This window comes from Rana temporaria, chromosome 11 (assembly GCF_905171775.1).
Source record: "Rana temporaria chromosome 11, aRanTem1.1, whole genome shotgun sequence".
NCBI lineage: Eukaryota > Metazoa > Chordata > Amphibia > Anura > Ranidae > Rana > Rana temporaria.
Genome location: NC_053499.1, coordinates 98,451,750 through 98,467,484, shown reverse-complemented (window position 1 = coordinate 98,467,484; position 15,735 = coordinate 98,451,750). Strand labels below are relative to the sequence as shown.

Sequence of the window (15,735 nt, the reverse complement as noted above, 5' to 3'; positions counted from 1 at the left end):
TTCAACCTTGTTTCAAAAATCATTCTCTGTAGGTGGTTGTTTTCAAGAAATAAAGAATGATTTAGAATAAGTCAAACTAGTCGCCTAAAACATTGCAAACATTTATTGAATCCTTTGACAATTACAATCTCTGCTTAAGATAGATAGACAGTAATAAGACAATAAATAAAAAAATCACCTACTGGATTCTAAATATAATTATATAGTAGATGCTGGCATGTATAGGTAGAGTTAAGAATCTTACCATGTTGATGTCGACTGACTTTGCTACTGCTCTATTCTTTGCAGGTAAGGGCCCAGAGACTTTGTACGCAGGTCAAAAGCTAAATGATAATGAATGGCACACAGTAAGAGTACTACGCAGAGGAAAATATCTGCAGCTCGGCGTGGACAATGTCACCGTAGAAGGTATTATTTTCCTTTTTTAATGAAATCCTTTGGTTTACAGCAATGTGAAACTCCAAATACTAAAACTGAAATGTGGTATTATGCAGTGTACACACGATCATTTTTCGGCATTAAAAAAACTTCGTTTTTGAAAAACTTCATTTAAAATGATCGTGTGTGGGCTACACATAATTTTTGAGGTTCTGAAAAACGAAAAAAAATCCAACATGCTGTATTTTTTTAACGTCGTTTTAAACGATGTCGTTTTTCGGGTTGTAAAAAATGATCGTGTGTGGGCTAAAACGATGTTTTAAACCCGCGCATGCTCAGAAGAAAGTTATGAGACGGGAGCACTAGTTCTGGTAAAACTACCTTTCATAATGGAGTAAGCACATTCATCATGCTGTAACAGACAAAAAAGCGCGAATCGTCTTTTACTAACACGGAATCAGCTAAAGCAGCCCAAAGGCGAATAGAACTTCCCCTTTAGAGTGCCATCGTACTTGTTGTACGTCACTGCACTTTGTTCATCATTTTTTTTAAACGATGGTGTGTGGGCAACGTCGTTTTTAATGATGAAGTTGGAAAAACGTCGTTTTTTGGACATGCTGAAAAACAACGTTTTTTTTCATGCCGAAAAATGATCGTGTGTACGCGGTATGAGTTTTTTTTTAATGTAAAAGTCTAATGCCGCGTACACACGATCGGTTAAACCGATGAGAATAGTCTGATGGACCGCTTTCATCGGATCGTGTGTGGGCGCCATCGGTTAAAAAAAAGCCAACTTGTTTTAAATTTAACCGATGGATTCCTAACCGATGGGAAAAAACGATCGTTAGTAGGCACAACCATCGGTTAAAAATCCACGCATGCTCAGACTAAATTAGGGGGACGGGAGCACTCGTTTTAGTAAAACTAGCATTCGTTATGGAGATGGCACATTCTACATTTTTAAAATTAGTCCCTTGTTTATTGCAGCGCATTTTTTTCTTTGTTCTATTGCTAGAATAAGGACGTTGTTTTGCTGATGGTATTTAGACAGAGTTTTCCAATACTGACTTATTTTATTTTTGGCTTGTGATCTCATGAATATTCTTTTTTTTTTTTTTATAAAAAAGCCATATCTCCAAAATAATTTTTTGTACTCCACATTTTTTATGTTTTATTTATTTTTTTAAATGTTAAATTTCAGTTTTTATTTTTTATCACAACAAATGTTGTTTACCCCCCCCCCCCTCAATGAGGTTGTGTCCTTTGTTAATTACACATTGTATTTCTGAAATGTTTTATGGCTATTCACCAGAAAAACACAATAGACAAGTATTTAACTTAAATTAAATCTCCATTTATTCTGATTCAAACAATTAAACATGAAGGGCAACAATTGAGCACTCAGCCAAATCTATGTAGACTTTGGAGCCCAAAGGCTCATTCCACCATGATAAACATCAAAATCAATGTGCTCCCCAAATCCCTGAAATCTGAAGCAGCAGATGTCATACATAACCCCAAGCTGTGGTACTACAACAACCTCCGTTTTCGGGCAGATCAGCTTGAAGTCACGGATTCACTTTCTGGTCTTCCTTGCAGCCTACCTTCCACGGCCCCTTGCAGGTGGTGAGAATGTGGCAGCAGGAGGAGGAGGAGACTGGGCCGGGTCACTGAGTTGTGTGTTCTCAGTCAGCAGGCCCATTCTTTCCCTCTGAATCACAGATGCTAAAATATCCTCTGCCAGGGCCCGTTGTCGCTCATCCATTTTTGCAGCTGGTCAGCAAGGTAGGTGCTGTAGCCCTCAACAGGGTTAAGGGGGCCCTCATGATGGAAGCTGCCTAAAGACCTGCAGACACTCTTCCTCCAGCTGGGACATGCGCCTTGGTTTTCTTTTTTTTTTTTTTTAAGAAATATGGTCTGGCATAGCAATGGCCCCCCTACCAGTGAAGTACTCCACGTATATATCACGGGACTCTCGAGCAGTTTGGGGGGGCAATCCAGTACAGCCAGTGTCCAGGCCAGTCAGGTTCTCAGATGATTGTCTGGCCTCAGGCCCAATGTTTGAAAGGTAGGTCTCTGAATGCCTGTGCAAATAATTATGAAAAATGCAGCATGAAAAATTACAGTGTTCAGTTTATAGTCCGCCATGTGGATAGCTGTCTGGAACAGGCGGAATCGTCTGGCCATTATCCCAAAGGCATTCTCGACAACCCTCCGGGCTCTGGCCAGCCGGAAATTAAAAACCCTCCTTTCCGGGGTGAGAGTCCTCTGGGGAAACGTCCTCATGAGGTGTGGTCCAAGCCCGAAAGCTTCATCCACGACAAAGAACACAAAAGGGAGTCCCTCCACATTGTCTTCATCCCGTGGCAGGGCCAGGCCACCAGTTTGGAGACGGTGGGCAAACTCCATCTGCGCAAAGACTCCACCGTCAGACATCTGGCCGTTCTTCCCCACGTCCACATACAAAAACTCGTACTGTGCCGACACCATCAACACAATACTATAAAAACCTTTGTAGCTTAAATAGTATGAACCCGAACGGGGTGGCGGCACTATGCGGACGTGTTTTCAATCTATTGCCCCTCCGCAGTTAGAGAAGTCCTACCGCTGGGCCAATTGGGAGGCCACAGTCTGCTATTCCTGTGGCGTGGAAGGAAACTGTGGAGTCCAACAAAAATAAAAACTAGTACTTTGGCACATAAACATTGCAATCACAATACAAAAGACATTCTTGTCCAACATCAGTATAACATTTATTAGTGGAGTGAAAATTTCATGCCAAAACTAAAATAGGCCCACTTATCAGACTCCTCACCCCTCTGATGGGCCATTAAACATTTTAAGGCGGGGGGGATTTGTAGCTGAGTTTGGGCCCAGAAAAAAAACCCTCTAGCACTCTGCCAAAATGGAATGAGAAAAAATAAATTGGGACACATTTTAAGGGGGGGGGGGCAGAACTACAATGGAGCAGACAAAAAAAAAGTTGTAAACAGACTAGGTTAGGTGTGTTTGGGCCTAGGATAGCATGCTGGACAGGTTAGTGAAGGGAATAGGGACAGGTTAGTGAAGGGTATGTAGGCCAAAAAAGGACCATTCAAAGCTTACAACATGCATGGGGACAAAGGGGACATTCACAGCATATTACAATCATGGTAATTAGGGATTGATGCAAGAAATACAAGACATTCGCATACATTTAGGACATATATAGATTGTGATGTGAAAGGAGACAACTTACCATAATATTCATCACTTGTATGATGGTAGAACACTTAAAAAAGAAAGCAACCAAGTACAGCAAGGCCTGTAAAGAACAAACTGAAAAACAGAAATCGAGCGGACAGGAACGCACTGCAAAACAGATACAACCTGACTGCAAGCACTGAAAAACAGATACAAACCCACAAGCACAAACTGAACCCAAGAAAATGAACTGCAAAGCACGGAGACTGAAAAGCGCAAATCGGCTCTAACCAAACTTTTACTAACACGCGGTAAAACGGAATCAGCAAAAGCAGCCCCAAGGGTGGCGCCATTGGATGTGACCTTCCCCTTTACGTGGTTTACGTGTCCGCGTTCTGACGCGATCGGTTTTTTAACCCATGGTGTGTAGGCGCGACTGACCATCAGTCAGCTTCATCGGTTAACCGATGAAAACGGTCCATCGGTCCGTTCTCATCGGAAGGACTGATCGTGTGTACGCGGCATAAGTGTATAAAAGACCTATTAACACTGCTCAGCGCTAGGTTACTTATAATTTTAAATATAGGCAAGCAAACTATGATTTAACAAGTAAAAACACTCTATATCAAAAATAGCACATAAATTGTGTGTGTCAGCAGCTGTTGAAAAAAGTAAAAACATATAAAACAAATAGAAAATGGTGTCCTGAAGGTGTCATATAGTCCTGAAACACTAATCAAAACAGATGCTACAGCAGCGCTCCTGGCAGTCCATAACAGCTTGACTGGCATTAATAGAATAGCTCTTATACGAGATAGCAGGATGATGAAGGTGAATAAAGTTCTGAATATAGGTGGTACTAGCAAAAGTTAGAATTCCGTGCACCAATCAACCAGGTCCACACCATGTGAGGCACTCTCCCCCAGAGGGGTTTACACTCACCAAAAAGCTTTAAACAACCTGCCTTGAAATCATCCAATATAACATCATTCACAGTAAGAAAATGATATGACCACAAATATTTGACAACTTTTAGGTGCTTGGGGCCAATAAAGGTCAATATTTGGGTGAGCGTCCGTGCTAACTCTGGGGACACATGTGAATGTCTTGCATTCGAGTTGGACCGACTGTACAGCGATTGCCCTTATCCTGGCAATGTAAAGCTACTACATAAGGCTGATTCTACCTTATTCCTTGTGCCCCAGTAATTTGCGTATTATTAATGTATTGATGAGCCCGTCTAAATAAAAATATCCCCCTCCACGCGCCACAGAAGGCCTTTGCCAGGCTCCACGTCTGACCATATGACCAACCTGGAACATAATCTCCTCCTGAAGAAGCGGTAAAACCGCGAAACCGGTCGAGGTCATCGATTCCACTAAGACACAGTCTGTTAATTACTTTCTGATGTATAATGTGGGGATTGTTCTTAAATTTTCTTTTGTATTATATTTGTATTTTCTTTGTTAAATAAATATCGATACCTTTTACCAGATTGTTTGTATCAGTGCCGCGAAAAGTCCCCCCCAAAATCCCCTTCCCCCTAACCCCTGACCCAAATATTGACCTTTATTGGCCCCAAGCACCTAAAAGTTGTCAAATATTTGTGGTCATATCATTTTCTATATTCAATGGGATGTAGGCACAATTTTTACTCCTTGTACCCCTATTTTAAAAGAGGCGACACTCTCCCCTTTTTTCAATCATTCACAGTAAGTCTGGTTAGGGCTGCAAACCACTCCATGTTGGCAGAATCATAGAAACAAAGAAGCCACATAGGGCGATACTGCATAACATTATTTTGCAAATCCCGACCCCTTTAAGTTGCACTCACAAGCAGTATAAATTATTAAGCGTAAAACATAGTGTAGTCACCAGTCCGCATACCCCGGTTACAAAAGCAGCACTGTAGCTCCTGGTTGTCTCCACAGCTGGTGACACACATGCGTCACTTCCAATAACTGCAAGGTCACGTCCTGACGCCTTTTGTCATATCCGACTTTGTCTGAGGGTGTGACCTAACGGCGCGGCATCCCTACTAATTATCGATCCATCGCTTGGCCCATTAACCATCAATGTGCCAGTCTCCTCAACGTCGGCAGTGAGAATATTATTTGTTGGTAACAAGCAGAATGGCAAAGTGATCAGATCATGTACTCCATGTTCATACTCAGTGTGACAGGAGTGACTTTGGGTCGGGGATTTGTGGAACTCAGCTTGCCCTGGAGAGTTCTGAAGGCTCCTTGTCCAGCTTCCCCGACGCCTCTTATGTGTATATCACCCTGTCTCTCTAATAGGGGCCCAGGGTAAATGAGAAACCCACTATGATCTGTGCTAGTCAGACTCAATGCTGTTTAAATGTATATATAATGTGTGCTGTCTTATGCTGTTGTGTACTATTTGCTGTGATGGTTTGGGGTGTGATTGTATTATATTGTCTATTGTGGCTGTCTGCCTCAACTATTACGGGATGTGTAAGTGTCTTGCTGTGAGGAAAGAGGGAGGGAAGAATCCTCCATTAGCCCTCCTGCTGATAAGACTGTTTACTGATGAGAAATTTAAACACACCTGATCTGTGTTTTCCAAGGGTGGGAGGGAAGTGTTTTGAAGTGAGATATCTGTTGTGTTCATGTATGAAAATACATCAGTTTGATATTTGCCACTCTACACTGAGATGTTGTCTGGGGCTGGAGAGTCTTGGATGGTGCTGGTTCTGAACAGAGGAAGCATTGACGGCAGATCTAGTTTTGTTTGAGGACCATGGTTCGTCACACTCAGTATAATGGCTCTTATAGTAATTTGGGTCAGAGCTAACTGACCATAGATCTGGGAGCCACAGTGCCACCAGCAGGCTATCCAAGACTATCCAATTTGATGGAGGAAGCAGAGGAAGAGATTGCAGTAAAGAGATTTTACCTGAAGAATACCCCAATCACACCTGGATGGAGACGGCCAAAGCCCAACTCTTGAGATGGCAGGAAATGTTCTTCAAGAATGATTTCCATGTGAAGTTCCAGATTCCTCTGGGTGATTTTAAAGACCTCGGAGAACAGCTGAAGACAGGAATCATCTGAGAGTCATGGAGTCCTTATGCTTTTCCCATATTGATGGTTCAGAAGAAGGGTATCCTGAGGATGTGCCTTGACTACCGCACCCTCAACAGGAGGAAAATTCCTGACAGATTCACCACCTCACGGATAGAAGATGCTCTACACTGCCTGTCGAGGGCAAAGTGGATCAGCATGTTCTATCTAAGGAGTGGGAATTATGGATCCCCATACATTCATCAAGTACGCAGCGGACACCCTCCGCAGCCTAAGGAATTTGGCCTCAATGCTACCAACCTCCACGCAAAGAACACTACGGAAAGAACAACTACTAAGAATCTACCGCCAACCAAACCCAACTACAACATTTAGAATGCGCCCTGATCAACACAAGATCTGCAGTCAAGCACAGAGAGGAAATTCACGACTTCATCGTCCAACACAACACAGATTGCCTCTTTATCACAGAAAGTTGGCTAACACCGACTGTAATCCCATCCTAGCAGAATTGGTGCCCGAGAACTATTGCATCCTAACCGAGCATAGAACAGGACAAAGAGGAGGAGACCTTGCAGTGATCTACAAATCCCACCTCGCTCTCACCTAACCAAATCTACAGAATTCATTGCCCTTTATGGAAACACTAACCCTGCAACTTCAAACTACACCCGAGGAAACCGTCCACATACTACTATGCTACAGACCGCCCGGACCAAAGACGCATCTCCTCACACCCTTCACCGAATTCTTCTTGACGTACACCCTGAAAACCAAAAACCTGCTGTTACTTGGGGATTTCAACCTCTGGGCTAACTCAACCCAGGATCCCATCGCTACCGCCTGCATCGACCAACTCGAAGAACTTGGTCTGCAGCAACTGATAAAGACTGCGTCAGGTCACATTTTGGACCTCATCTTCAAACAAAACATGAATTTTAACAAGCTGGACAACAGGCCTTTACCTTGGACGGACCACCACACCATCAAATTTATATTAACCATCGACACCATCTTTCAAAAACCCAAACTCCCAACAACAATACACTGGGCAAGATCGCAGAAGAAACTACACTCTGAGCTCTTCAAAACCACACTAGCGACAAAAATAGAAGTACCAAATCTGAACCACTCAACGGATCAAACACTCAACGCCTTAAACAAAGCATTACTACAAACAGCAGACACAGTCACTCCAAAACGTAGAGCTCTTAGCCGGAAAAACAACTTGGGCTGGTTTAACGACACTCTCACTCTACTGAAACAAGAACGCAGAAGAGCTGAAGGAGCCTGGAGGAGAAACCCATCAAAAGAAAACCACACAAAGTACAAAACCCTCACCAAGAATTACCACAAAGTGATCTTTAAAGCTAAAAAATAACATTTCGCAAACACCATCTCAAAAGCCCTAAACCATCCATGGGAACTTTTCACACTAGTCGCTAAGACGATTAACCCCTCCTGCTTGGAGCCCCCTGTAAGTGAGACACAAGAATTCTGTAATGAACTATCTGACTTTTTTTATTGACAAAATCGAAAAGATTCGGGCTACGGTTCAACAGGAAAAAAACACCAACCCCATTCAGATAAAGCAATAAGAAGCGATCAACATAAATAGTCCACGATCGACGAATTTCGAGCTGGTTCCAATTACCATCGACACCACTAAAAACATCATCGGAAGCCTCCGAGACAACACATCACCAAATGACATAATTCCTACAAAACTCTTAAAATGCACTGACATCTTGGCACCCACCATAACGCACATCATAAACCAATCGTTCAGGGAAGGGATTGTTCCGATCACCCTCAAGCAAGGCATAATAAAACCCCTCTGGCGACACGCAGCTTTACCTTTGAATCACCAACAAAAAAGACCAATATCATGAGCTAGGAAAATGTCTTACACTGATCGACAATTGGATGACTGAAAGCTCCCTCAAACTCAACGGATCCAAAACAGAACTACTCATCCTTCACGCAAATCGGAAATCCATTTCTAGGACCACATAGACACCACCCACCATCCCCGGATAAACCATCGCACCAAGCAATAAAGTCAAAAGTCTCGGAGTCATCTTTGACTCAGACATGACAATGGATGCACAAAGAGGATCAGTCGTCAGCGGTTCTCATCATCTGCTCCGCATGCTACGTAGACTCATCCCCTTCATCCCGGAAAAGGACACAGCAGTAGTGGTTGGAACTATCATCAACTCACGACTCGACTACGCAAAATCTCTCTACTTAGGACTACCGAAATACCAGATTTCACGTCTACAAGTCGTCCAGAACACGGCAGCCAGACTGGTAACAGGTAAAAAGCCATGGGAACCAATCTCCCCGGTCTTGAGGTCCCTCCACTGGCTGCTCGTACAGGACCGGGTGACATTCAAGACACTCTGCCTCATGCACAAATGTACACAGGGTAACGCTCCTCAATATTTAAGTGAGAAAATAAAACCCTACGTCACCAAGCGCGTGCTCCGGTCAACCAACCAAAACCTTCTCCAAATCCCGCTACAAATCTAAGGGAGAACGTAGATTTGCAGTCTAAGGACCACAGCTCTGGAATGCTCTACCCACTACCATCCGCTTGGAAGAAAACCATCGGGCTTTTAGGAAAAAACTAAAGACCCACCTTTTCTGAAGGACCTGTACAACACTGGATGCTAAGCGCCTTGAGGCGATTAAGTTCGCATTTGTTGACACTTTTTTTTGTGAATGTATAGGGGTACAATGTACCCGATACCCATTCACATGGGGGGCAGGATCTTGGGGTCCCCTTGTTAAAGGGGGCTTCCAGATTCTGATAAGCCTCCTGCCTACAGTGATGTCATTCAAATACACCAGCAGTTCGATCAGGGTTATTTCTCTCACTATCCACTCCTTCAGTCGATGGAGATCCCAAGAGACTTTGGCACATCTTGTCAAACTCATAGAACCATCTTGATCTTCAGGGTGAGTAAGTGAGTGAGTAACTTGTATAGCGACAAGTTACTCACTCACTTACTCACCCTGAAGATCAAGATGGTTCTATGAGTTTGACAAGATGTGCCAAAGTCTCTTGGGATCTCCATCGACTGAAGGAGTGGATAGTGAGAGAAATAACCCTGATCGAACTGCTGGTGTATTTGAATGACATCACTGTAGGCAGGAGGCTTATCAGAATCTGAAAGCCCCCTTTAACAAGGGGACCCCAAGATCCTGCCCCCCATGTGAATGGGTATCGGGTACATTGTACCCCTATACATTCACAAAAAAAGTGTAAAAAATGTAAAGATTAAAGAAGGCAGTTTGGGACAAGTCCTTTATTAAAAAAAAAATGTGTCCCACGATGTCCATCCATCTTCAATCACAGCATTTATGGACAGAGTAAAAAAAACAAAAAAAAAGGAAAAACTCTGCCTCGATGGGAGGCCTCCCCGCGACTGCCGCCTTTTTGCTTTGACAGCTGTTATATGTAAACGGCCCCCTCTGACGTTATGTGGCATGACGTCAGTGGGTGGCCCCGCCCTCCGTTATATAACAGCTGTCAAAGCAAAAAGGCTGCTGTCAGTGGGAGCCTCCAATCGAGGCAGAGTTTTTTTTTCTCGGGTCGTTGGCACTGTGATCTAAGATAAATGGACATTTTTTTTTTAAATAAAAGGAATTGTCCCAAACTGTCCACTGTCATTATTACTTTTTTGGGTAAATGTGTAGGGGTACAATGTTTACATGGGGGGGCTGGGATCTGGGTGTCCCCTTGTTAAAGGGGGCTTCCATATTCTGATAAGCCCCCTGCCCGCAGACCCCCACAACCACCGGGCATGGGTTGAGGGGAAGAGGCCCTTGTCCCCATCAACATGGGGACAAGGTTTTTTGGGGGACCCCAAAACACCCTCCCCATGTTGAGAGCATGTGGCCACCTTTTTCCTGCGACCTGCCAGGTTGCATGCTCGGATAAGGGTCTGGTATAGATTTTGGGGGGGGTCCCCTTGCCTGGTATTGATTTTGGAGGGACCTTCACACAATGTTTTTTTTTTTTTTTGGTGCAGGGTTTCCCTTAATATTCATACCAGACCCAAGGGGCCTGGTAATGAACTGGGGGGGGCATGTCGTTTTTTTCAATGATTTGTATCTATATTGCCGGGACCCAACAATACATTACAGCCGCGTTTGCGTTTTATATTTTTTATTTTCTTTACAAATGTAATTTTGCTGCAGCGCTGTTCTAAACACAGGGAAGATGTGCTACTTTACAGACACCCCCAGTCACGATATTTAAAGGAATATTTCATTTTTATTGTTTCACTTTAAGCATGTTTATCTATATTGCCGGGACCCAACAATATATTACAGCTGCGAGTAGTTTTAAATGAATTTTTTTCCTTTACAAATTTCATTTTGCTTCGGCACTGTTCTAAACACAGGAAATATGTGCTATTTTACAGGCAGACTAAGCACAACCCCCAGGCACGATATTTAAAGGAATATTTAATTTTTATTGTTTCACTTTAGGCATTATTAAAATCACTGGGTAAAGTAGTTATTCCTGCGCTACAGTGGAAACTATGGGCCAGATGCAGGTAGGACTTATACGCCGCATAAGTGTAAATGTGCGCCGTCGTATCTATGCGCCGTACCCACAGAACTGGATACGCCTGAAAATAGGCTTCTCTCAACTGACGTAACTTTTCTCCGCCGGCGTATTGTAGGCGCATATTTACGCCGAACGTATCTGGCGCACCCATTGATTTCGTATGCAAATATGCAAATGAGGGAGATATGACGATTCCCGAACATACGCACGTCCGGCGCAGGCTACGTGCGGTGCGTGGAAGTTGTATGCCCGGCCTAAAGTTACCCCTCATAAAGCAGGGGTAACTTTGCACCAGACTTGCACAAGTCAGCTGGAGAGTAGCTTCAGCAGCACCGTTACGGACGAGCTGAGCAACCACACTTGCAGGACAACACATGGCAGCCGTGGTCCTAGCACTACTAATGGGCCCACCGCCACGTAGGAGGGCACGGGAGAGGATATACCGAACGCGCATGAACGTCTTTGGCATGGGGGAATCGGAGGTGTATCGCATCTTCAGATTCAGCCCTGATGCCATCCTGGAATTAGCCACAGCCCTGCATGATGACATCACCAGCAAGACACATCGCTCACATGCAGTGCAGCCACTGGTCAAGGTACTGGCAACACTCCATTTCCTTGCAAGTGGATCTTTTCAGCGTACAAGTGGAGTAGTGTCTGGGATGTCACAATCCTCCATGAGCAGATGCGTGCACCAGGTTGTCCCCGCAATCCTCATACGCATGTCCCACCACATCATCAAACCCACCCATGAGCATCTGCGGCAGAAGGCAATGCAGGATTTCTACGAAATTGCAGGATTCCCACGCACCGTGGGGGCCATTGATTGCACCCATGTGGCACTACGGCCCCCCCTGTGCCACAGAGCACATATTCCACAATCAGAAGCAGTGGCATTCCATCAACGTACAGGTGATAGCCGATGCCCAATGTCTCATATGGCACGTCCGTGCCAAACACCCAGGGTCCAGCCACGACAGCTACATATACTGTCAAAGTCACATCCCAACAGAATTTGAACAGAACGTGTACAGGAACAGCTGGCTGGTTGGTGAGTGACATGGGAGTCAGGCATGACTGTCTGACCCCATGATGCAGACATCACGAGGGGCACATGCACGACTAACATCCCCCTGTCCTTTCCCTTCCAGGTGACGCGGCATATGCACTTGGGCCCCATCTCATGACTCCATTCCGGAATCCAGAAACCAGAGGAGAGAGAAAATACAATGCTGCACACATACGTACCCGTGCAGTGGTGGAACGCACATTTGGCCTCCTGAAGTCCCGTTTCCAATGCCTGGATAATTCCGGGGGTACCCTGTTATATTCCCCAAACTTTGTGTGCCAGATCATCGGTGCATGTTGCATGCTGCACAACTACGCCATGAGAAATGGCCTGGAGATTGACATACGTGATGACCTGACCCGCGAACCACACAGTCCCCCCCTAACCGAGGCTACCCCGTCTGCTGAGGGAACAGCAGTCAGGAGATGCCTCGTGGTAGGCATGTTTGCACGTTAAACATACACATTCATCATGGCACAAGGAGAATGCACGCATGCACATCACTGTGGTCCCTAGCTCACACACACCACATCCACATCACATTGGATTAGCCCAAGTCCACCATGCAGGACTTGGGAGCAGCAACGCCGCACCAAGGCTCCAATTATGTCGCTGACCATTCATACCACATTCACACGGTCGTGGGGATAACGAGGGTCAGAGGGTGACACCCCTTACTGGCAGGAGTGTCACCCCCACATTCACACACCAGTCACACTATAGCCTGCACTATTGATCGTGTGCAGTATTCCAAAAAAAAAAAAACGCTCCTCACCAGAGCTGAAATAAAAATAAAGCTCCTCACCGGAGCTGAAATAAAAATAAAACTCCTCACCGGAGCCTAAAAAAAAAACCCCACTCAATTGCCCCGTCGTGGGCTCTGCCTGGTGCCATGTCTCTGGCTCCTCACTTGCCTGGGGGCAACTTCAGGTGGGGGTGGGGCATCATCAGGAGACTCCTCCTCAAGTCTGCCACTCCTGGCAGTTTCTGGCTGCCTGCCCTCCAACGCCACCGATATGCGGGTGAGCACCGCGGTGGTCTCTGCCTGCATCCGCAGCTGGCGGGTAGTGGTCTGATGTTCCTGCCACCTCATGTGCCTCGCCTCTGCCGTATTGGCCTTTACAGCCACTGTGAGGCTCTTGACCTCAGTCACCAGGCGGGAGGTCGTGGCCTGCAGCTCCCCAACACAGGTGACAACTGCTGCACAATTGGCACTGATATCCTGCAGACAGTCTGGTATCTGTGCCGAGGAGGCCAGGCTGTCTGCGAGACACTTCATGTCCCGGGCAACAGCACCCACATGCTGGGTCTGGCGGGCCTGATCCCTCGCAAGGGTTTCCTGAATGGCCTCTGGAACACCTCTGTTTTTTTTGGTGGCCTTCCTGGGGGCAGGAGAGGCTTGGGGCTGTGCATACGGGGAGGTCCGTGAGGAGCTTCCCCTGATGGAGGAGGAGGGTGAGGATGGTACCCTGATGGTGGAGGAGGGTTGGGAGGGTTCACTGATGGGGGAGGAGGGTTGAGAGGGTCCCCTGATGGGGGAGGAGGGTTGTGAGGGTCCTATGATGGGGGAGGAGGGATGGGAGGATCCAGGGTTGCTGGGATTTTCATCCAGGATATAGAACGTGTCCACCAGGTCCCCGTGCTCCTCCTCTACTTCCTCCTGCAGCCGACGACGGCCCAGCTCCCTCCAGCACATCTGTGGATGACACAAAACATTCAGATGTTGGTGGACCCACACACTTGTCACATGTTCCCTTCCACCCCCTCACATGCTACACACCGTATAGGAGATAAAACACACTTACCTGTCCTCAAGGCCTGGTCGAACTCCTCCATGCCCTCCACCTGCTCACGCTGCAGGCATTGGGCGATCATCTCATCCTCCGGGGTCAACCGCACAGTACAGGCTGGTCCTCCTCCCGTGCCCCTGGCATGCCTCCTTTTGCGTAGCTTTTCACGGACTTTACGTTTTAGATCATTGATCTTTTTTTGGATATCCTGGGGGGTCCTGGTCGCATTGCCCACGGCACTGACCTGCAGGCTGAGCTCCATCAGGATCTCCTTCTTTCTCGCCTTGCTGGTCTGGTGACTGAGGGCACCATGGAGGTACTTTTTCATGTGCCACTATGCCAGCAACAATAATAGCCCTCTCCTCCAGGCTAAAGTTTTTATTCCTCCGATCCTTCTTGTCTGTATTTGCAGCCGCCATCGCTTTGCAAAAGTACCTTCCCTAAGGGGGGGGGGGGAACAGGATGTACTTTTGTGCCGGACGGGCGCATGTCTGGGCGTATTTATAGGCTCGGCGTATCCCAGGAAGTTGGGCCGGTGTAGTTGTGAGCATGCGCACAGGGGAGCGATCATACGTCCACTTCACTGCACATGCTCTGTTCAGGATACGCCGGGCGTATATCACTACTCCACGTTCCGACCATCATTTGAATAAGGTCACACCCACTTACGCTGACTTACGCTGACGAAATTAAGTTACGCTGGCGCAACATTAGGAGCAAGTGCTTTGTTCCTAATTTTTTTTTGCTCCACTTTTTTGCCCTGAAAATCAGGGCAAAATCGTGGGTGTGCGGTATACACCGATACCCGCTTTCCCGCGGCGAGTTTGAATACTGCGCCGACAAATACAAAGCGCAGTACACTCGGGTATAGTCGGGCAGTCTCGGCTCCTTCCACGCTCACGTCCTGGACGTACAGGACGTCAGCGCGAGAGTTGCCGAGCCTGCCCGACAATACACGAGTGTACTGCGCTCTGTATATGTCGGCGCAGTATTCAAACTCGGCGCGGGAAACGAGCGGGGAGGACGCGAGGACGCCGCAGAAGGACGCCGGACCCGACGAAGAGGACACCCGAAGCCGCAGACGGACGCCGGACCCGACGAGGCCGCCGATGGACGCCGCACAAGACACCAAAACTATAAGTACAAAAAAACTTTTTTCCACAGGAATCCGCTGCAACTCTAGGGGTGCGCGCTTTATGCGGGAGCGCGCTATACCCCAATAAATACGGTATTTAAATTTTGCTACAATTTTCAACTGGGACAATCGTCTGATCGGCCAATAGGTCGATTGGAAGCAATGCCGACTTATCCCAGTTGATGGTCAACCCCGAGAACTGCCCAAACTCTCTAACCATTTGAACCACTGGAGCCAACAAGCTATCCACGTCCCCTATGAAGAACAGGACATCGTCCGCAAATAACGATATCCTGTCTTCCTCCAAACCCCTTCTGAACCCCTGTATATCCTCATTGAGCCGAGCTTTAATTTCTAGAGGTTCCATGGCGAGTGCGAACAGGAGGGGGGAGAGGGGGCAACCCTGCCTCGTTCCCCTCTCCAGCTTAAATAAGTCTGTAACTTCGCCATTTATTTAAATTTTTGCTCGTGACTCACTATACAAAAGTTTGACCCACCTAATAAAGGATGGACCAAACCCAAAACTCTCTAGAACCTTCCACAGATATGGC

The 15,735-nt window shown here is 46.3% G+C and overlaps 1 protein-coding gene across 13 annotated transcripts in view; it reads left to right on the top strand.

Moving 5' to 3' along the window:
- The window catches only part of NRXN2 (neurexin 2), a 2,907,124-nt gene that overhangs the window by 1,878,715 nt on the left and 1,012,674 nt on the right, over positions 1–15,735 (top strand). For all 13 annotated transcript variants that reach the window (XM_040327841.1, XM_040327834.1, XM_040327835.1 and 10 more), the window contains one exon: positions 289–408. In XM_040327841.1, coding sequence (XP_040183775.1) covers positions 289–408 — 120 coding nt within the window. The remainder of the gene's footprint in view (positions 1–288; positions 409–15,735) is intronic.